Raw genomic sequence first — 22,658 nt, 5'->3', positions numbered from 1 at the left:
TGAGTATCATAGCAAATTCCGGGGGGGGGGGGGAGGCTTAGAGCTAGATTACAAGTGGAGGGCTAATTTATAGTTTGCCTGCAAACTCACCCATTTGCGGGCTTGCAATAAAAAAACAGCCATTACAAGTGGCTGGTTATTGCTACCGTGAGCTTGCGGTAGCAATTAGCGCTCAGAAAATTAACCAGAGATAATATTTATGATTGATTTTCTAAAAGTGCTGCAAAGGCCTCCATTAAAAAAATACTACACTAGGCAATTTTAAGGGGTTAAAACTTGGCGGGTGTGGGGTGTTTTAAAAAGTGCCTTTACATTGTGGTCTATGGGAACTGCGTGTTTCCTGTAAATATATATGTATATGCTTATATACATATATATTTATGTGTTAATATGTGTACTGTATATACACATATTAACACATAAATATATATGTATATATTCATATATATTCAAAATTGCTGCCAATTGCTGCACTACTTACCCCCTTTGCTGTGTTTAGGTTCTGTGCCATGTATAACAGCATCAGAATGAGGCTTCAATTGGGGCCTATGGAAGCGTGCTCTCATGAGTGCAATATTTCTTCGCAATGCAAACGCAAGGTCGTGTCCACATTGCACCTAACTTATAATACAAGCGCACGTTGGTGTGTACTGGTAGTACTCAGATGAGCTCAAATATCACTTTAGCGTAAGCGAAATTTTGTGCTCAACTCGTAATCTGGCCCTTAGTCACTCTTTTGAGGCCAACAAACACACATTTTTAAAATGATGTGCAGCTCATGTGTAAAGAAGCAGTTCTTTCCCGTGGCACATGTTGCCACTGATAATATTATGGATGTGTCATTTTTTTATCCCACCCTTAGAAAAAGTTCTGCCGATACACAAGTTGCATACGTACATTGGCTTCCTTCTTACAGTAAGAGTACGAGTGGTGACTTCTCAGTTGACATTATCTGCTCTTAAATAATGTCCAAAAGGTTCAATGTACCTTTATATATCAGTATTCAAAAAGCAATATCTTTAAACAAAAATATTTTTGCAAATTTAATTATGTTGAGAACAATGCTTATATTTGTATATTTAATGTAGTACTTTTCAAATGTAACTTTTATATCCATTATAATCTTTAAATTTAACTGTCACCTAATGAAAAAATACAGTAATTCGTGTATTTTTATATCCAAGCAATAAATTGATTTTGTTTTCTTCTTTTTATAGAACATGTGGACCCCATAACCAGGCCAGAAACAAACAGTAAAGCCCGGAAAGAAAGAACAGCTTTCACCAAAGAACAGCTGCGGGAACTTGAAGCAGAATTTGCACATCATAATTATCTTACCCGGCTTCGGAGATATGAGATAGCTGTGAACCTAGATCTCACTGAAAGACAGGTAAGTACATCTTTGTGACCAGTTCAACATCTCCTGCAATAGTTTAAATGGTGTTGCTATTGTCCTGATTCCTTTAGCCTCATTTTTTTTAGCAGCGTAGACATCCCTGTGACTGCTCCTTATAATAAATCAGAAATGTATAATCTGATAAAGGAATACACATAATACAGGATGGCATGATATATTCCATAGAGAAGAATATAAGCTTAAAACAAGCCATTTATTGATGTGGTAGGTCAAAAACCTTCAATACAACTGATAAATAACTTATTATTATATTTTAAAGGGTTGTTCTTATTTGTTAGAACAAGTATTTTTTTTTTACTGACCTTAGTTAAAGGGACAGTCTAGTAAAAAATAAACTTTCATGATTCAGATAGTGCATGTAATTTTAAACAACTTTCCAATTTACTTTTATCATCAATTTTGTTTTGTTCTCTTGGTATTCTTAGTTGAAAGCTAAACCTAGGTTGGCTCATATGTTAATTTCTAAGCCCTTGAAGGTTGCCTCTTATCTGAATGCATTTTGAAAAAAAATTCACCACTAGAGGGCGTTAGTTCATGTGTGTCATATAGATAACATTGTGCTAACGCCCGTGGAGTTACCTATGAGTCAGCACTGTTTGACTAAATGCAAGTCTGTCAAAAGAACTCAAATAAGGGGGCAGTCTGCAGAGACTTAGATACAAGGTAATCACAGAGGTCAAAAGTGTATTAATATAACTGTGTTGGTTATGCAAAACTGGGGAATGGGCAATAAAGGGATTATCTATCTTTTTAAACAATACAAATTCTGGTGTAGACTGTCCCTTTAAGCTTAGCTTTGTGGTGAATCCTCACAAAGGGCTGAGAGCTGAACACAGCTGGTGATTGTCAAGTACATACAACTACCCTTCCTGAATGGCTCATGAGCTGTGTCCTGCTTGGTAGCTGCAATAAAACAAATTTTAGATATTGTAAGAAGACGAGAAAAAAAAAAAGATAATCTAAAAGTATTTGATCTGCCTTATTCCCAAAAAAGTGCCTTAATTAAGACTTTTATTTCTTTTTTAGGTTAAAGTCTGGTTTCAGAACCGAAGGATGAAATGGAAGCGTGTTAAAGGAGGACAGCCTGTGTCACCCACTGAACATGATGCAGATGACATGGACTCCACAGCTTCTCCTAGTTCTGAATAAAACTCTACAATCTGCACAAACTCTACATCAAAAACTTTATATTCCTAGGACCTCCTCTCTTAGGACCACAAGCTTGATTTCCCAAGCTCGATTTTTCTTTTTTTTTAATATTTTTTTACAGCTTTTGTATATATCTTGGCTATGAGATCACAGTTTTGAAGAATGAGTATGTTGTTGGATCGCCTAGCTTCTTGACAAGGACAACTGAACGGCACCCAACATCTTGGCTACCATAAAGTTTATCTCCATCTTTCTTCATGTAAAGTGAATGCAAACTGAACTAGTCATTGGAGTTTGCTTCTTCAGGATGATTCCTCCTTTCTAGTAACATGGAAAAAAACCTAAAATATATTTTTTTTTCATTATGTTTTTATTTTCCCTTAACCTGTAGTAATGAAAGAGAAAGAAATTGGTCTAAAGATTTCTTTTAATGTTTATAATTTATGTCATTAACCATTTTTATTAGAACACTACTCACTGAGCACTATTCCGAATACTCAGTAACAATTCTGTGCTAAAATACTATTTAAATAAATTTAAATTTGATATGTTAAATATATTTTTGGAGAAGCAGACTTTGCCAGGTAAATTTTCCATTTGAGAGAATTTTGTATTCTCAGAATTTAAGATGCAACCTACATGCCCCCATACTAGGCACTAGGTTCCGCTTTAATAAATACATGACACCAAAAAGGGGTTATAAAGGCTGCAGCTTACTTTATTGAACACAATAAATAATATAACCCTTACATAGCCAAATAAACAGTTAAAGGTTTTACCTAAAATCCCAAGGTGCTTGCCCAGCCACAACACGTGCCCCTCCGTCTCAATGAGAAGGGCACGCCCCATTGAACGACATCCTTCCCTGCCAATCAAACAGGAAGTATCAACAATCTGAACTTTGATCAAACCATCATAAATAGGCAAGCACCCCCGCCACACCCAAGCTGCGACATATAAACCAAGCCAAATAAAAAAAGGGGAGGGAGGGAGCTTCTCCTCGCAAGTTCTGGTCCAGACTGATTTCTTCCCGCTCTTCACCGCCCCCTCTCCTCCTGAAGCCAAACCACCTGACCTCAGAATAACCCCTCCACTTGTCCTCCATGGGGGTCATGTATCCCTTTCTTCAATTTTCTTTCATACAGGGTTTCTCTATATGAAAAAACGTTACCTTTTCTTACTTTTCTTAAAAATTATTGATCGACATGCTTTCTATGAAAAAGCATTTAGCTCTCTTCCCCAAAACTTTACTATTCAGTCAACTATTTTATTATATTACATTGCGAGAGTAACTGTGTAAAGGCTTTTATTAATAAAACATATGGTTTTTAAATAGAGTCTGCTTTATTTTATTTGTTGCATTTAACAGTTTCTTTAAATATACATGTGTTTATAAGAGAACTGTTTGCTTAGGGATGAAGAAGGTTATTTTAGGCATTTTAGGGAAATGCCAGGAGAGTTTTTTTTCGCCTACTATAATATTTTAATTAAATAACATTAAATAATGTATTTTCTAAAAAACTGTTTCAAATATTTACCTAAAAATTATTTAGACTGTAGTTGTGCGAAACCTTGAAAGTGTAGTTCCAAATATATTTTCTTAGAGCATATTTATTTGTTTAACATCAAAAGGTCAGTGCACAGACAACATATAATGACTGCATGTTTGTGCAGAGTTGCTGTTTTGCCGCTTTAAAAAAAGACACTTATGTAGGAAAAATAATTAAAATGTTACGTTATAAGAACTGTGACTTAAGTATTTTTATTCAGTATCCTCTTTCAAAGCAGCAATTTGATAACCCTAATTAAGAGGCAGGTGAGGAACTACAACTGGTGCAGCTAGTGCACTGGCACCAGGGCCAAAGTTCTGGGGGCCCATAGCAGCCAGTTTATTCATAGGCATGTGCAGGAGGTAGGCAGAATGTGTACAATTCTAATGCAGGGGAGCCTTTTATTAATGCAGGTTGCAGGGCCTTCTTTCTGTTGTGCTACATCAAAAAGTTCTCAAAGCAGTCCTCTATGCAAAAAAAGCAGGCAGACTCAACATGAACTTGCCATGAAATCTGTGTCCTTGTTCTGCTCTACAGCTGTCAACAACGTGCAGGAAATCAAGGCAGAAGTGAGAGGTCTTATATCTAATCCCACTGCATCTTTATTCTGGGCACCGGCATATTGGTATGGATGTATTCTTGCATTCTGTACCCTGTGGATTAGCTTGAACAATAGAAAGCAGAAGAGTTGCATTTCTGCAGGTTAAATGTTTCATTACAAATAAAAAAAGCCCTCAAGTGTAGTATAGAAAAATGCAAAAAGTGCTAAGCCTAGGTTTAAGTTTTGTTCCAACGCAGAATTTTAACTTGTTTCAGACCCTTATTGACGTAAAGAAGTTAATACGAAATTTGACTTTAAGGAAACACTTTAAGAATGACTCTACACAATTCGTGAATAGGTCTAAGAGAGAGTGTGGAAAAATATTTACAGTCTGTATCTGATTTAACTTTCAAGGAATCATGTGATTTGGAGAGTCTTGAGTTGCTCTCGGAGGAGGGAGGTCCACTATTGGAATTGGCAAGTGATTTTGCCTATCCCTCCTTCAGGAGAAAATCAAGTTTCTATCCCATATAGAGCAGAGGTGGTGTTCTGGAGAAATTCCAGAAAAGAGTGGAGCAGGATTTAAAGGGACAGTCTACAATAAAATTGTTATTGTTTAAAAAGATAGATAATGCCTTTACTACCCATTCCCTAGTTTTGCACAACCAACATTGTTAGATTAATATACTTTATAAGATTTATACCTTTAAATTTCTGCCTATGTCAAAGGCTCAAAGGCTCTATTGACAGCCTCTTAATCACATGCTTTTGAATTTGCTTTTCACAACAGGAGACTGCTAGTTCATGTGGGCCACATAGATAACAATGTGTTCACACTCAGGAGTTATTTAAGAGTTAGCACAACACAGTACTAAATGCAAGTCAATAGATTATAAATACAAAGTAATGTAATCAGGGGGCTGTCAGAAGATGCTTAGATACAAGGTAATCACAGAGTTTAAAAGTATATAAATATAACTGTGTTGGTTGTGCAAAACTGAGGAATGGGTAATAAAGGAGTTATCTATCTTTTAAAACAATAAAAACTCCAAACAGACTAATAGCAATCTGACATATGAGGAGAGGTTAGCACTAGAAGGACCGAGTGCAAATGATAGGTTAATAATAACAATTGCGGACAAAGGTGGTTCGGTAGATGTAATGGACAAATAATTTTTTATCAATGAATCCTGAGACAGGTCAGTGACCCCTCACACTATACGGTTTTAGATCAAGATCCCACTAGATGTTTCCAAGGGGAGTTGAGAAACCTTGTTGATGAAGGGAAGGATCAAGCTTTTTTGACAGTGACACTTGTGATTACTTGTTGGTGGAAAATCCCACTCTACCTTCCTTTAATCATCTACCTAAGGTTTACAAGCCCCTATCTAATGTGGAGGGAAGACGGATAGTTAGTGGGATACGGTCCATTTTTGAGCATTTGTCACAGTGGCTTGATAAAATTCTCCAACCCCTTGTGGAGAACTTGTCTAGGCAATTAAGAGATACCAAGCAACCCTTATCTGAAATGGAACATTTGCAATGGAAAGGTTCTTATAGCTGGCTCATGGTGGATGTGAAGGCTCTCTGTTCATCCATACCTTATTCCAAAGGTCTGGAGGCAATAGATTTATTCCTTAAGAGAACATCCCACTACAGTTCCACATTTTGAAAGTGACTGAGTTATTATTAGCTCACAATTATTGCTGTTTTGAAGGGGCTTCATCCTCCAGAAATGTGGGACAGCCATGGGACTGTCCCAGATCTATAGAGGTACACACCCTCTGTTACAACAAGAAGGGTTTTATAGATACTACATTGATGGCTTGCTTTTCATTTGGGAAGGTAGTAGGTCAGAAGCTTACCTACTACAAGCAATTCTTCTAAACGACATATTATTGGAGAGAGGTTATTCACAAAAGCTTCTAACACAAGTGGGACCTGATGTCAACAAACTGAATAGGGAAGACCTACTAAGGACCAAACAAAAAACGGAACTGTAGAGAAGAGAAACTAGAGGTCACTTTTGTGACACAATAAAGTAGCCAATACCATCAAATTTGCAGTATAATATGCCGACACTTTACAATGTTATCAGCGGATGATCTGTTGACTAAGTGTCCAGAAAAGGCTGTAGGTTTGCATTAAAAAATGGAAAAAAGTGTAGGCAATTTGGTGGCTCCTACAAAGCTACAAAGCAAACAGGTAGGACAGAGCTCATTTTAATTGTTGCTTCTCACAGTGTAAAGCCTGTGAGCACCTTCAGATAGGTGATCAATTTCCCAGTGTAGCTACAGGAGAGGTATTTCATCAAAAAGAATGTACAAATTGCAGAACGACTAATGTAATTTACATTTTAATTTGCACTGAATGCAAATTACAGTATGTGGGGTTAACCACAGGTGAGAAACGCTCATGGATAAGGAAGTATTTATTCAGAATTAAGAATGGGTTCTTGACAACGCCCCTAGTTCAGCCCTTTAAACAGTTCCACCCGAATAATGCGTCCTCATTAAAATGGAATGTTATTGAGAGAGTAGGGAGCAGAAATGGTAATCTGGACATGGAGATGGTTTTAGCCAGAAAGGAAGTATATTGCATACTCAGGCTTAGAACGAGAGTACCAGAATGATTTAACTCTGAGTATGATGTGATAAATTGCTGGCAATAGGATATTAGGTGTGGGATGTAAGAATAATTTGGCCTTAAAAAGGTACCAAATAAATCTTAAAACATAGGTGCTAACGAAAGCTTAAAATAGATAAAAAATAATAATGAATGATAATTTTAGTGAATTAATGTGTGATAACTATAGTGGATAAATATAAAAGTGACCCAAAATATGTATATAGCCCAACTGAGCTGATAAAGTGATCAAAAAGATTGTGCAAAATCTGCATAAATTTGGTACAACACACCTTTAGTATAAACAATTTATTACAGAAGATAAAAACATTAAAATATATCTAATAGAAAATGCAATAATACAAAAAATAACCAATGATAATTTTTGTGTTGATCAGGCGCAATTCATAGTGTAGTATACAATAAAGAGCATTTTCAACAATCAGGAAAGAAATTGATACTTTAAAACTAAAAAGAGAGAATGGATACTAAATATTAAAACAACAGTTTAAAGAAGAGATACCAAATAAAAGGTTTTCACTTTTACTTAAACCGGAGTCGGTGTCAGGATGCGTAGTTTTCCTCTCTATAGCGGATCCTCCGAACGTAACAGCAAACTTCTTGAGCATGGCGTTCCAATATGGCGATACAATGCAAATTGAATATTCGTCCAAATCTCTTTTTTTGCCAGTGGATAGCCGAAAGCTGTCTTCTACGGAAGCCTTAGAAGGACAAAACACTTCAAGGGTAAAGAGCAACGCGTTTCAACCCGTAGTGGGTTTTTTCAAGCTCTCGATTACCTAAACAGTTGACTATTTAAAGCCAGTGCAACAACTCAATTGGCTGAAAAATGTAGGCGTGTTTAGCCAGCTTTGACTAGAGAAAACATTAACAGATCACGATGATTATTATAACAGTATAAATGATAACTAGTGGGAAACCATAAGAGGTATTGAGACAGTAGAGAATATATTATATTAATGTATAATTTACAAAAATAAAATAAATTAAATAAATCACCAAGATATTAAAAATATATAAAGATATATATATATATTAACAACCTTCTTTAGATCAGTGATTGAATTTATGCAAATCTGCGACAATCTCCAAGGTCAATTCATAAAGAAGTACTCTTTATAATTTAATAATTTTATAATTTTAATGTGTATATAAAAAAATAGTATGTGATATATAAATTTATGATATAAGAATATAATATAATAATAAATGTATATATAATATAATTCTCCAACCAAAATTGGTAACCACTGCAAATGGAACAATTTGAGAAGGATATTCGCATACAAAGGACTAATTATTTAAAAAACAGCTAATTATTTAATAAACAGCCAATATCAAAATCTAGATTTAGACCCTTGGGCTGTAGAGTGTTTAAATCAAAGATCCATTTAGTCTCTCTTTTTAATAAATCATTCTGAACATTCCCACCCCTCCACTTCTTTTTAACCTTTTCATTACCTACAAAGGAGAAGTGGCTTGCAAAAAGCAAGAGCTCCAGAAATGCTTTAACTAATCCTCAGAATATTTTAAATCCAGAGAGGCATCTCTAGAAACTATCCCTAGAGCTGTCTTTGGGAGATGTTGTGGAATCTTGGGGTGATACTATTTCCCAGATTTTCTTACTTGAAACCCTAAACTGGGCTTTCAAATATTTTGGCGGCGGCCTAGACCGTCTCCTTGAACACGCTTTTTCAGATAGCAGGCCCTTGGTACTAAATGGATCCAGAAAACATGGCCAAGGATTGGTCTAAGGTTAGCACCGTTGTGGATGTTTGGGGACACATGTGCAGCGGCTGCTAAATCACCACTTCTCGAACCTTGAGACCGCAATACATGATATACTGTATCCATTATTTACACAGTGCAGATACGACAGATCGGTAGCCTGGTTGGGAGAACCGGAGGTTATTAACAATACCATAGAGACTGCTAAAGTTGAGCTTTCATTGAATGTATCTCTCGGCTTTGATACTCCACCAGCCTCAATAAATGAACACTTCATCTCCATTACATGCAACAAAGAGGTCTCTGCCGGCTTACCGCGGAGCACGGGAGGGGCCTGCCGGGTCACCATCTTGGATCAAGTAGCCGGGTCTGCTGTACAGCTGATGGAAATGAGTTCAGTCCGGAGTCATGCCCTAGTGCTTTGCTGCCCAAGACAACCCTGGAGACTTTGTTTTGTGATTTACTGGTGGGACATGCCGGACCCTGCAGGTGTTTTCATCCCTTTGGTGACTGTCAGATCTACAGCCTGGACCTACTTACTGAACATTTGCATGCTAAAGCCTCAAAATTTGGAGTTGGCTAAACATAAGGATATTCACACGCAGCTGCCTTGTTTGGTATCTGTGGGACTGATAGTATGCTGCATGGATTCGACCAAGAATGTGTGAACTCTTCCTATCAGACTGATGTTTACTTAACAAATTGTGGGCTATTTTAATTTACCTCCTGGTTCTTAATTTTAACTACTATTATATATGTTATTAACTTTTGTTTGATATGAGCTAGCTATTGTACACCTAAATGCTTTATTAACAGCGTGCTATTTTTATTTATCTTCTGGTTTATAAGGTTAGCCTTTATTGTGCCTAACATTAGCAATTACCAGGCATTTATTTGTTACTGTACCTATAAATGAGATTGTTTTTTTTCCCCTTCTAATGAATCTTACAATTCATTTTAACAACGTCTTACACTAGCTATGTTAACTATATTATTTACCAACAATTTGTTGCCACATGCCTTATAAAATTATAACTAACTGGGGGGACTTCCGGGCGGCGGCCATCTTACTGGTCGCACTGAGCATCAGCTCTTGAAGTTTTCTTCACTATTTCTTAATTTTGCAAAGTATCCCTTGATATAACCTGCATGACTCAGTGGAGAAGCTTGACTGATGGTGTCTGCATCCGACATATAGGGTATTGGATAGTGACGTGGTTTTTATTTACCCTCAGTACCGGACTACTCTATTTGAGGCCTTCCCCTATACCTGAAGCCTCAGTCCCGTCCCCACAACTCGCTGTGCTTTGAATGCGCAGTTTCCACCCTGAACCATAGTATTTGGAAATCCCATGATACAAGGTCTATCTATATCATCTACTAAAAACATAAGGCGTTTATAGAAAATGGAGGCCACCGAACTGTTAATTCAGCTGAAAGTGCTACTACAAGACTACGCTCAGCAGATGGAGGACAGATTCGTTGCGGCTCTTTCCTCTGATCGGCAGAACCATCAGAGGGTGTCCATATCGACCCCCGCAACGCTGGGGGCTCCGATTGACAACATTGGCTGTCCAACAGCTTGGGAAGGAGTTCCTGTTTTGAGGGCAAACGGCATAGACTTAGTGACAGCTCCTTCTCAGGAGCAGCTAGATGTCGGCCACCAGATTGACATAACACGGGAAGGGGCTAAATACTGATGTGCTGAGATCCAGCTATAATCTACCCCTAATTCTGCCGCAGAGCCTAGTGCTTTGGTGCGACAACTGCAGCGGTATTCCTATGCAAACGAGAGGTGGAACAGCCAGTTCAGTGTGAAGGCTGATGGGGGTCCCGCACTTACCTATGAGAGTCGACAACTGCAGATGTTCCGCTGGTGCCTGGAGGGGACTGCCATGCCTGTAGCCGGATGTAATGTTCCTGCAGAAAGTATGTTCTGGCCAATTGAAGAACTCTCACTCCATAGAGGGCTCCCGGAGACTGCAGATAGAGAGCGGAGGACCCAGCGTGTTCCGCTAGTTATACAGCATAGCTCATTGATAACTCGGTTGAGTAAGCAACAAATTGGAGAGGAGCCGAACTCTACATACCTGCAATCGAAACGGACACTGGAAAGATCAGGTGTGGGCTAAAGTATAAGCTGTCACTGCACCGAGTCCCGCTTACCCCAGTGGACTTACCTCGCTCAGGACACCCTGATTCACTCTGATTTTGGCCAGCATAAAGTTAAAGTGTAAGTGGCTCGCAATACTTTACCCAACAAGGTGCTTTAACTTAGAGATACTGACTAACTATAAAGGCGGACTATTGTCATGACTGCTGCTTTCTCCCATTCAGCTTCCACACGCAATTTGGATCCTAAGTTGAGAAGTTTTGTGTCGCTGCTGTTTATTGTCTCTACCAGCGGGTTGTAAACTTATTTTGTTTCATATGTCATAACAGTATGGAATAGTTATAATTTAAGTAACTGTACTGCTTTAAGGTGTTGTGCATATTCCTCTTTTCCTGCTTTGTTTCTATACAGAAAGAAACGCAAAGGTCCATCTGCCCGACACATTCAGTTGCCCCGTATTTATATATGCTGCTACCCAGTCTGCTCCACATATATCCCAAATGAGTGAAATTTTATAGATCGCCAATTGTGTCCCAACATGTTATTAACATGCTGATCCCCCTACTCAACCTGAGGCGTATATGTGTGCACACATGAGTCTGTATGCATGAGTGAATGTGTGAATGTGGGGGTAAGTGTATATACATATAATCTCCTTCCTCTGCATTGCCCTAACAAGCAGACTTCACTATATCTAGGGTCCCCTGACACAATAATTCTGCTATTCTACTATCTTACCCACAATAAGATTAATAGGAGCTGAATTGTTCCTTTGGTATCTCCCATTTTGATACATGGGGTTGCAGAGGGTAACTCCCATATGGTGCCTGGACCTTCTGGCTTATCATAATATAAGGCAGGATGCTGGTTATACTGACCTGTTAGCACTGTAAGAGATGAGACGCTATCATCCCATAAATAATCCACCCCATAAATTTTATATAGACCTGTTAATACTACTATATACTGGACCTAGTCCTGCACTTCTGCTGGGGTGGTTTGATGGCTACCTAACTCTCCTAATCTATCCAGATTTGTTAATGAAGACTCCATATCTGATGCCTAAATCTGAGGTACGATCTTGGGAAATTTACCATATTTGTCCCTTTAAGCTTTTCCCTTTGGAATTTGGTAGACCTATATTTACATGCCTCTCCTGCAATTGTCATTAAACTTTTGAGAGGGTTAATATTACACGCTATGCTAATAATAGTACTGATTCTCCCCAATTGCAACTATATACTTACTAATGTTCTGGGTTCTGTAATATTTGTTCAGTGTATTGTTTTTATACATATAGAAAAATTGAAAAATGAGGTCAATCATTTGGGAACAAAGAGTGGTCTCCTTGGATCAAAGGCAGCCTCCTGTAATTATTTTGTTTTGTCTGATTGAGGCCCAAGAGTGGCTTCTTGTGTTTTGTTTTGTGTTTTTTCAGGAGGTTTGCTCATCACTTGGCATACTGCTTATATATTATTATCTTTAAATTTAATTGCTGATGTATCCATTGTTAGCTTGATGCTGATTTATCTCAAGCAAAAACTGTGTTGCTTTTATCTGTCACTGTCTTCTATTTATGTATGCTTTATATTGAACCTCCAATAAAAACCATTATAAAATTTTTTTATAGCTAACTATCATTGGTTTAAAGTTCCAGAGGCTTTCCTATAGCAATGTTATACCCCTATTACGTAACTAGGGGGCAGAAGTAGTCACTTTTGGAGAGTAAAGATAATTTACAATTTACCACTAGACTCACTAATTTAACTGATTTACCCGTTGCCTGGGCATAGGTCCCGTGCCCGGGTGGTGGGGATAGTTTGTAAGGGAATGTGGAAAACTATTTACTTCTCATCATAGTTCTGGTTTAACTATACTCTAGCTCTATATTGATACAGATCTACTATATTCGGTGCTACATCGGCAACTTCAGCCTCATAGATCACCTAGAGAGATCATTCTCATAACTGCTGCGCATCCTACCCATTAGTTTATAGCCATCCTGCCATGAACCTAGGTTAATACATTTTTTTTTTTTATACCATATATTATACCTATAGTTTTCAATCCATAGAAGGCTGATTTATTTAATACCCGTTAGTTTTCTGTATACATTTGGGTTGTAATTAGCCTAATAGTGACCATTTTGTTAATGAGCTCTATAACACTGTTCCATTTTTAATTCCTGGGCACCCCCCCCCCCCACACCATATACTAACCCACCCCCCTTATTATAGTACTCAGCCCCCTTCCCCATATGATACACTCTGGCATGCTGGAATGTGACCAGAGTGATCAGTGTGGTTTCTCTCGTAAAATACTGCATTTATCCCTACTTCCCATTACATTTAAAATATTGAACTTTTTATTAGACCTTCATATGTTTCATACTATGCACTCTAATTAAGATGTTTCAGCTCATGAGGAACCTATATGTTTTTTTTCATTTCTTTATCTTTATGCATGTTCTTATATTTAGGGAACCTCAGTTTAATGTGTAGCCTTCTCATCTTTTATTGGATATTAGAGAAGCATCTTTTGATTGTTGGTATGTTTTTCAATAAGTTTTATATATCTCTTTAGAACGTTTCAAAGCTAGGGGGGAAAAATTAGAAACATTTTACATTGATACATTCTACAGGTTTAATTATAGCATTGTATATTTTCTCTATTATTGCTACACTCCTTACATTATTCGTATAATGTACATTATTACCTGTTTACTCTTCTCTTGTTATTATTTAGTATCAAAGAAAATATAGAAAATTTGATTTTTTTTTGTAATATTATATAATCGTGAGGTAACGGTTATGGTTATGTATAGTGGCATTTTAAATGACACCTCTTTTCTTTTTCATATGCCTAGGATTTCTGTAATATTATTTACCTATTGTTTTTCACTTATAACCTCAATAAAAAGTATTTAAAAAATATTTTTATATATATATATATATATATATATATATATATATATATATATATATATATATATATATATATATATATATATATATAGCTTTAAGAGTTTCAGAGTAGGTGAAATGTCCTCACTGAATACATGAAAAAAAAATGCAATTGGTCATCAGGGAGTGGCTTTAACCAATGATTTTAAACTTTAGAGGTATTTAAGTTCACCTGTTGTTAAGGTCACTCACAGCTAAGAGTAAGGTGAATACTGAAACATATCAGCTGAGTGACCCCCACCATGTTGCATTGGGATTGAAAAGTGTTTTTATGCCACTGGATCAAATAAAAGCTAAGTTTTAAGGTCGGTGCTCCTAGTCGTTTTTGCTGTCTAGAAAAATGTAACACTGCAAACATGTACAGCTCCTGCTTTGTATTGTGAATGCTAAACTGAAATGAATGATACAGCCTTTCAAGAAGACAACAATTTCACTGAACATTTAAATTGCAGGATGGTAGCACAGAGTATAAAGAAGCAGAACATAACTAACCAGTACTTTAGAAGGGTTAATAATAATAAGAGAATAGCTTTGGAGAGAACTTTAGGCACAGGAGGAAAAACAATAGCATTGTGTGTAGTAACCATGCCGCTGTAGTTGTATTCAGTAGCTTAATGTACATTTAAAGGGACAGTATACTATAAAAAATGTTTTCTCTTAATGTGTTTCCAATAACTTTTTTACCAGCTGCAGAGTATAAAATGTATGAGATTTGCTTTTTAAGGCTTATTTGTGTATATGATTTAGCTGGTTTTGTGTTTTGAAGCCACAACCTAATAAAATGGGTTGAGCTTGTAAGTATAATCAGATCTCATTACTTTATCACATTGTGTACATATACCTGCTTCTTTATCTTATATTTGTCCATAAACCAATCACCAATACTGGGAGAGAACAATGAAACATTAACATTGTATTACCTTGGGGTCGATCCGATAAAAATCGTCGCCCGCAAAAGTTGGCGACGCCAATATTTGCGCGGGTTTGGTATCCTATATACGGCGTAAGCTAGAAGTTACGCACGTAGATTTCTGGCGTCGCCCGTAGTTTTTTGGCCCATAGACTGACATACAAAACACGCGCAATTTGCTATCCAATATACGGCGTAAGGACTTACGCGCGCAGATTTCACAAAATCTACTCCATTCTCAGCTCGCCACAAATTGAAGGCGCAGGAACCCTTTTGTTAGAAACCAACGTAACTCTCTGAAGGCCTAACAAATGCATGCTTAACAATATACATAGCAGCAGCTTGTTCACAAATAGTTAACCTCTTAAAAGCATTTATTATTCCTGCCCCTGCAAGTGTGTCAAACCAATCACAAACAGCACAACCTCTCACCTGCAGCCTTAAAACACCTGCAAATGCACACCCTCATTAGCCACCATGTTTCCCTTGCAGTATATTGCATTTAGAGTGAGACAGTGTCGTGGGGCACAAGGGGTGCTGGAACCCCTACAAGCCCCTGTTTTGGATGGTATCCCTGCTGCTGAGGTCCCTGGTCATGGTGCTGTAGCTGTCCCTGCTCCAGCTGCTGCTGCTGCCCTCCCTGCTCCTCCTGCTGTTGTCCCTGTTCCTGGTGCTCCCCATGCTGCTGTTGCTGCAGCTGCCCATAGGCCAGCAGGGCCTATAAGACGAAGGCATCAGCAGAGGGGAAGAGCACCAAGGTTACACAGGGTTAGGGTCACCCTGTTTGGGATGACAGAAGTGGAGGTCAGGGAAAAGTATTGCTTGACTTCTGCAAGCCTCATTAACCTATATGAGGTCTTGAAGGATGATATTGACCCTCAAGCATATAGGAACCGAGCTCTGACTGGTATGCAGAAGCTGTTGTGTGTTGTACACTTCCTGGCAACCGGCTCATACCAGTCAACAGAGGGGCTTGTGTCTGGCCTAGCGCAGTCTACCTTCTCCAGGATTCTAGGGGAGGTTCTGACTGCTCTAGATAACCAGACACAACGATACATTCATTTCCCCCATACCCCCAGGAATGGAACCGTCTTAAACAAGGCTTCTATCGACTGGGGGGTATTCCCAATGTCATGGGGGCAATTGATTGCAAACATGTGCGTATCGTGGCCCCACATGAGGAGACAATCCTCTATATTAACAGGAAAGGGTTTCACTCATTGAATTGCCAGATGGTCTGCGATACCAATCTGAAATTCTTACATGTGTATGCAGGCTTCCCCGGGGAGTGCACATGATTCCTACATCCTGCGCCAGACCTCCTTATTCAATATGTTTGAAAATGGAACACTCTCGGGAGGATGGCTGCTTGGTGAGTACCTTCATTCTGTCTGTATATTTCTACTAAAGGGACACTAAACACAAATTTTAATCTCATGTTTCAGATAGAGAATACAATGTTAAACAGCATTACAATTCACTTCTATTATCTCATTGTATTTATTCTTTAGATATCTTATTTTTAAAAAAAATAGCAATTCACATATATGAGCCAATCATATGAGTCTTCTATGTGCAGCCACCAATCAGCAGCTATTGAGCATATCTAATATGCTTGTCATCAAAAGTTATCTATAGAATGGAGAAAATGATCTAATCTAAGTAAATTATAAAGCTGATAACAATTGCAGTTCTTATTAAATGGACAGTCTAGTATAAATTGCACTTTCATTATTCAGATAGGACTTTTAATTTTAATAAACTCTCCAAATTACTTCCATTAACAAAATGTGCACAGTATTTGTATCTTTTATATTTTTGAGTCACCAGCTCCTACTGACCATGTGCAAGAATAAGTGTGTATGCATTTGTGAATGGCTGATGGATGTCACATGGTACAGGGGGAGTTTCAAAATACATAACACTTTAAATTGTCATAAAAAATAACTTTGATATTAGACTAAGTGCTATTGCATTGTCTTGTTATCTTGCATTTTTTGATAATGAAAATCTACTGTGTTGACTGGTCCTTTAAAATAGATTTTTGGTCTAGACTAATACTGGCATAAAAGTAGATTGCTTATAATGCACAAATGTAATGTTTTTATTAAATCTATCTTTTATATGAAATTCATGTTGTGTCCCTTTAAAGCACATGATGTACCTGTAGTAATCCAAACACATATGTTACATGACAGGTGACGCAGGGTACGGCTGCAGACCATGGCTATTAACCCCCTTGGTGCACCCCATTACCGAGCCACAACTCAGGTACCAGGAGGCACACATAAGAACAAGGAATGTCATTGAAAGGAGCTTTGGCCTATTAAAAACCAGGTTCAGGTGTCTGGATGTTACAGGCGGAGTACTACAGTATAACCCCAACAAAGTGTGTTCCATTGTCAATGCTTGCTGTATTCTACACAACATTGCTGTGGACACACGTTTGTTGGGGGACATTGACCCAGAGCAGCAGCAGCAGCAGCAGCAGCTGGTTCCTGTACCTGAGGATGTGGACAGGGGGACACTGAGGGGGAATGAAGTGAGGGATTATGTCATCCGTGAATACTTCACCTGTAAGTTACTTATTCATAAGTACAGTAAACCGTAACATTCACATGTATTATGATGTGTGACAGTACCTCACCAACCATTGCATGTGTATATATCATGTCTTGCAGAATTTCAAACTTTGGATTTCCACTGCATGTAAGTGAAACTACTACATCCCAACCCCCTTCCCTTAAAGGGACACTATACCCAAACATATTCTTTCATGATTAAGGATAGAGAATATAATTTTAAAAAACCTTAAAATTTACTTCGATTACCTATTTTCAGTTATTCTTTAGATATACTTTAATGAAGACATAGCAATGCACACATTGAAACAATCACAGGAGGCATCTATATACAGCTACTAATCAGCAGCTACCAAGCATATCTAGATATGCTTTTCAGCAAAGAATATCAATAGAATGAAGCAACATAAATAATAGAAGCAAATTATTAAGTTGTTTATAATTGTCTGCTCTTTACAAATCATGAAGGAAAACATTTTGCTTTCATGTCCCTTTAACAACCCTAATTACTGTATATTTCTCATTTGTTTCATTCATGTTTAGTTCACTATCATTGAGAATGAGGATAATGGATATTTATACCTTATGTTCACACCTTCTTTAAATACATTATTAGTTATATATACCAACGTGTCAATTTATATTGGATGTGAGAAACCTTGATTTACATCTTAGAAGTGAATATTACTATATGTACCGTTCATACACAACTATGTGATGTGGTTTATCGAACAGGAATATGTCAGAAACATGATAATAATACCTTTTTTGCCCATTTCAACACAGGTATTATTATATGTTTTAACAATATTACTGTACTAAAACACACCTCACATGGATGTGGATGACAATTATATGGTAAATAACAGAGGACAAGATTTAGGATGAAATAGAACAAGATTTATTTTCTTTTAGGCCTCTTAGATGAGGGGCTGAGGGGCCTGGAGTGGGTCTCCTGCCTCTCCTGGGCTGTGTGGATCCAGTAGGAGTGCTGGTCACAGATGAGATGCTTGAGGCGATGTCCTGCTGGTGGGTGAAATGCTCCACCAACACACCCAACAGTTGGTTCTGTTCCCTCCATCTGTGGTCACTCTGGATTTGCATGTCCGAAATGACTCTCAGCATTTGTGATTGGTTTTGTACCATAGCAGTTACAGATGCTGCCATGTCCCTTTGCAGCTCAATGGAACGCTGTTGTAATCGCTGTTGGCTCCTATGGAACCTGCGTTGGTCCCTCTGCATTCTCTCGCAGGTTGACGTTAGACTCTCACAGGTCAATGTTTGCCTCCTCTGTAGGGAAATGTATTCTTCACCCATGGCGGAAGTCAGTGGATCCATGGGCTCTTCCCCAGCAGGGACTATAGGCACTGGTTCCATTTCTTGATCCTCAGCTGGGGGTGCAGGCCCCGGAATCTCAGCTGGGGGTGCAGGGCGAGGAATTTCAGCTGGGGGTGCAGGCCCCGGAATCTCAGCTGGGGGTGCAGGGCGAGGAATTTCAGCTGGGGGTGCAGGCCCCGGAATCTCAGCTGGGGGTGCAGGGCGAGGAATTTCAGCTGGGGGTGCAGGCCCCGGAATCTCAGCTGGGGGTGCAGGGCGAGGAATTTCAGTTGGTGGAGCTCTTCCAACTGCTGCCGATGGTGCAGATGTCCGGATGGACTGATAGTCCCATTGGCTGCTGGTGTGCATCCACTCAGCCTGCTGGTAGAATACCTGAGTGGCATGATATTCTTGTGGGGGGGTAAAGACATCTACCCTTCGGGGCTGGCGTGGCTCCCCCTCCAAGCCAAAGGAATATTGCTCCGGCCAGGGCTCCTGCCAGGTATCCTCCTGTAATGCAGGCGGCATAACATTGGGATTCTCAATTGAGGCAGTCCAACCCATGTCATGCCTGGCATACTCCTGCTGGACTCTCTGGACTGGTGGTCGAGGTGGAGATATACTTTGATCCGGTGTTGGAGGGGGATGCATGGGCGTTGGCACCCTGGTGACTGGAGGTTCTGTGGAGGAGTCAAATGATGAGAGGGATTAGTACAGTCAGATATATATCCATGTGGGCATACAATGTACATGCTAGGGCCTATCCACATTCTCATGTCAAACTCTATAACATGCATGTGCACATTGAGATTTGTGATATGATGGGTTTTAATATGCAAAGTATACATGTATGTGCTTCATACAATAGTTCTGTGTACATGTCAGTGATGGAGAAAATGTGTTCTTTAAGTGACACTATGGTTGTGATGACTATAGTGTTCATTTACTGAAAAGTCTACATGTGGCTTGTGGCCTGTGTTACTCTGAGACATGTTAGTATTTCACTATTCCACCTCATATCATGATTTTCAATGTGTTAAGTAGCATTAAATGGACATGCAACCCATATTTATTCTTTCATGATTCAGCTAGCCAAGCATGGAATTTTAAACAACTTTGTAATTTACTTCCATTAGCTAATTTGCTTCATTCTCTTGATATTCTTAGCTAAAAAGCATTTCTAGATAGGCTCATAAGCTGATGATTGGTGGCTGCACATCAATGCCTCTTGTGATTGCCTCACCCATGTGCATTGATATTTCATAAACTAACGTTATGAAAATAATGATGAAAAATAGATAATAGAAGTAAATTGGGATGTTGTTGAAAACTGTATTCTCTATCTGAATAATGAAATAAAATTATTTGGGTTTCATGTCCCTTTAATGTTAAATCTCATTGTATATTTTGTTGTTAGTAAGCAAAATACCATGCTCATCATTGTGTACATGAATGTGTGACAATATAGGATGTTATAACTCAAATACATATAATACTGGTGTGTGGGATGTTACTCACCAGCATGCTGTGCTGATGTTGCAGCCCCTGAGTCACGAGCCCCTGGAAGTCCACGGACTGCTGTGACGCTCAGGGACCTACGAATCAGCTCCTGCCATTCGTTGTATTCCACCTCATAGTGAGGCCCACCTCCTGTTGCCCTCTGGGACATTGCTTCCTGGCCCATCTTCTCCTTGACTCTCCTCTTACAATCATTCCATCTCTTCTTTAGGCCATCCACATTCCTCCTCTGTTGGGACACACCATTGACGGCCTCCACCACCTTCTGCCAAGCATCTTTACGCCTACGGGCAACTCCTTTGCCCTTCTCTTGTCCAAAGAGGGGATTATGGTTCTAGAGCGAGGTTTTCTGCAAAACTGAAGTTAGGACACCTCATACGCTCCTCGTCTTGGGCCGCCTGGCTCCCTCCCTGGGATGTCCCTGGTGTGGGTTCCTCCCTATCCTCTACCTCCTCCCCCCTTCTATCCCCATGTGCACCCTCTATCCCTCTTCTAAGTGTGCCTGGCCTTGGGGCAACCCCACTCCCATCCTCCCTTCTGGCTCTCCCTCTCCCCACTCCGCTCACTCCCTGACGGGGACCCTGCTGCTCCTCCTGTCCATAATCCTCTCCCTGCAACTCCCCTTCCCTCCTCCCCCCCGCCCTAGCTCTCCCTGACATCCTCACACTACACACACTCACACACTCACTCCCACTTCAATCACACACAATCACAACCAGACACTCAGCCTTTCAAACTGTAAAAGATAAATAAAATGTGTAAGGTGTTATAAAAAAAAAGTGTTGTGTATTTTGTATATGTGTGTATGCAAAATGTGTGCAATATGTAAAAAAGTGACAGTAAATGTACAAGCTTATCAAATCCTCCAAATCCGACCCAACTAAATATTATGCAAAGCGCCTCTCTCTCTTTCTCCTACTCACTGTAGTGTGCTGTAGCTCCAAGAACCAACCAAACACACTAAAGAAAATGGCGGCTGCGCAGGGGTTTAAGTATGAATTTTTAATCTCGTCATTACGTGGCGCATCTCTTAGAACTGGCGTTATTTTTTACGAGTCGTAGGCTAATTTGCATAAAACTACACTTTATTGAGACTTTACGTGAACAAAATACAGGTGCAAGTACTTGCGACGACTAAAATGTGTATTTGCGCACATTTTGCCTGCTCACCGGTTTTTCCTACTTACGCCAGTTTAGCATTTGACGGCGCTGAATATTGGATAGCTCGAGTTCCGAGCTGAAACTGCGGGCGACGCGGGTTACCTCGCTTGCGCCGCAAACTACAATCTATATCGGATCGACCCCCTTATCTCTTCTATAACCCACTGGGAGTGTAATTTATTTTACTGGCTGTGTTAACACAGCTTGGCCTTGAGACCAAAAACTTTCAGGATGGGTGGGAAAACCACAGGCTAAATAAACTATTTAAAATGCCAATATAAGGGTAATGGAAATACTTGTAAACAATTTAATAAACTCCAGCAGGTAAAGTGGATAATTGGGAACAAATTAAATGGGAGAACATTTTTGAGTAAACTGTCCCATTGGGAACAAATGAAAGAGGAGAACATTTTTGAGTAAACTGTCCCATTGGGAACAAATTAAAGGGGAAAACATTTTTGAGTAAACTGTCCCTTTAAGGTATTTTTTATTTATTTATTTTTAAATTTGTTTTATTATTTTTTTCAAATAAAAGCGTTTGGCATTTGTATCAAGATATAAGTCCATTGCTTACAACTAGAGGTCAACATTATTTACAATCAGACTGTGTCTGTGCAACAAGAGAGTAGACAGAAGCAATCAGTTTGCTGGGAAAAAAAATGAAATACCTTGTGCTAAAACTAGTTTCTTTCTTAAAGGGACCCTGAACCCATTTTTTTGTGATTCAGATAGAGCATGCAATTTTAAGCAACTTTCTAATTTATTCCTATTATAAAATTTTCTTCGTTCTCTTTCTATCTTTATTTGAAAAAGAAGGCATATAAGCTATTTTTTGGTTCAGCTACCTGGACAGCACTTATTTATTGGTGGGTGAATTTATCCACCAATCAGCAATAACAACCCAGGTTGTTCACCAAAAATGGGCCGGCATTTAAACTTACATTCTTGCTTTTCAAATAAAGATACCAAAAGAATGAAGAACATTTCATAATAGGAGTAAATTAGAAAGTTGCTTAAAATTGCATTCTTTATCTGAATCACAAAAGAAACAATTTGGATTCAG

General features: G+C 38.8%; 1 protein-coding gene across 1 annotated transcript in view; it reads left to right on the top strand.

Annotated features, from left to right (window-relative positions):
- MEOX1 (mesenchyme homeobox 1) overlaps nt 1–3,899 on the top strand; it is a 57,263-nt gene extending 53,364 nt beyond the window's left edge. Inside the window, exons 2-3 of the mRNA XM_053694241.1 lie at nt 1,218–1,390; nt 2,444–3,899. Of these exons, the coding sequence (XP_053550216.1) occupies nt 1,218–1,390; nt 2,444–2,566 (296 nt within the window). The 3' untranslated portion in view covers nt 2,567–3,899. The remainder of the gene's footprint in view (nt 1–1,217; nt 1,391–2,443) is intronic.
- The last annotated feature ends 18,759 nt before the right edge of the window (nt 3,900–22,658 follow it).

The sequence above is a fragment of the Bombina bombina genome, chromosome 1, assembly GCF_027579735.1.
Source record: "Bombina bombina isolate aBomBom1 chromosome 1, aBomBom1.pri, whole genome shotgun sequence".
In the NCBI taxonomy this organism is placed as follows: Eukaryota; Metazoa; Chordata; class Amphibia; order Anura; family Bombinatoridae; genus Bombina; species Bombina bombina.
The sequence above is the reverse complement of the archived record's forward strand: the minus strand, read 5'-3'. Positions and strand labels throughout refer to the sequence as shown.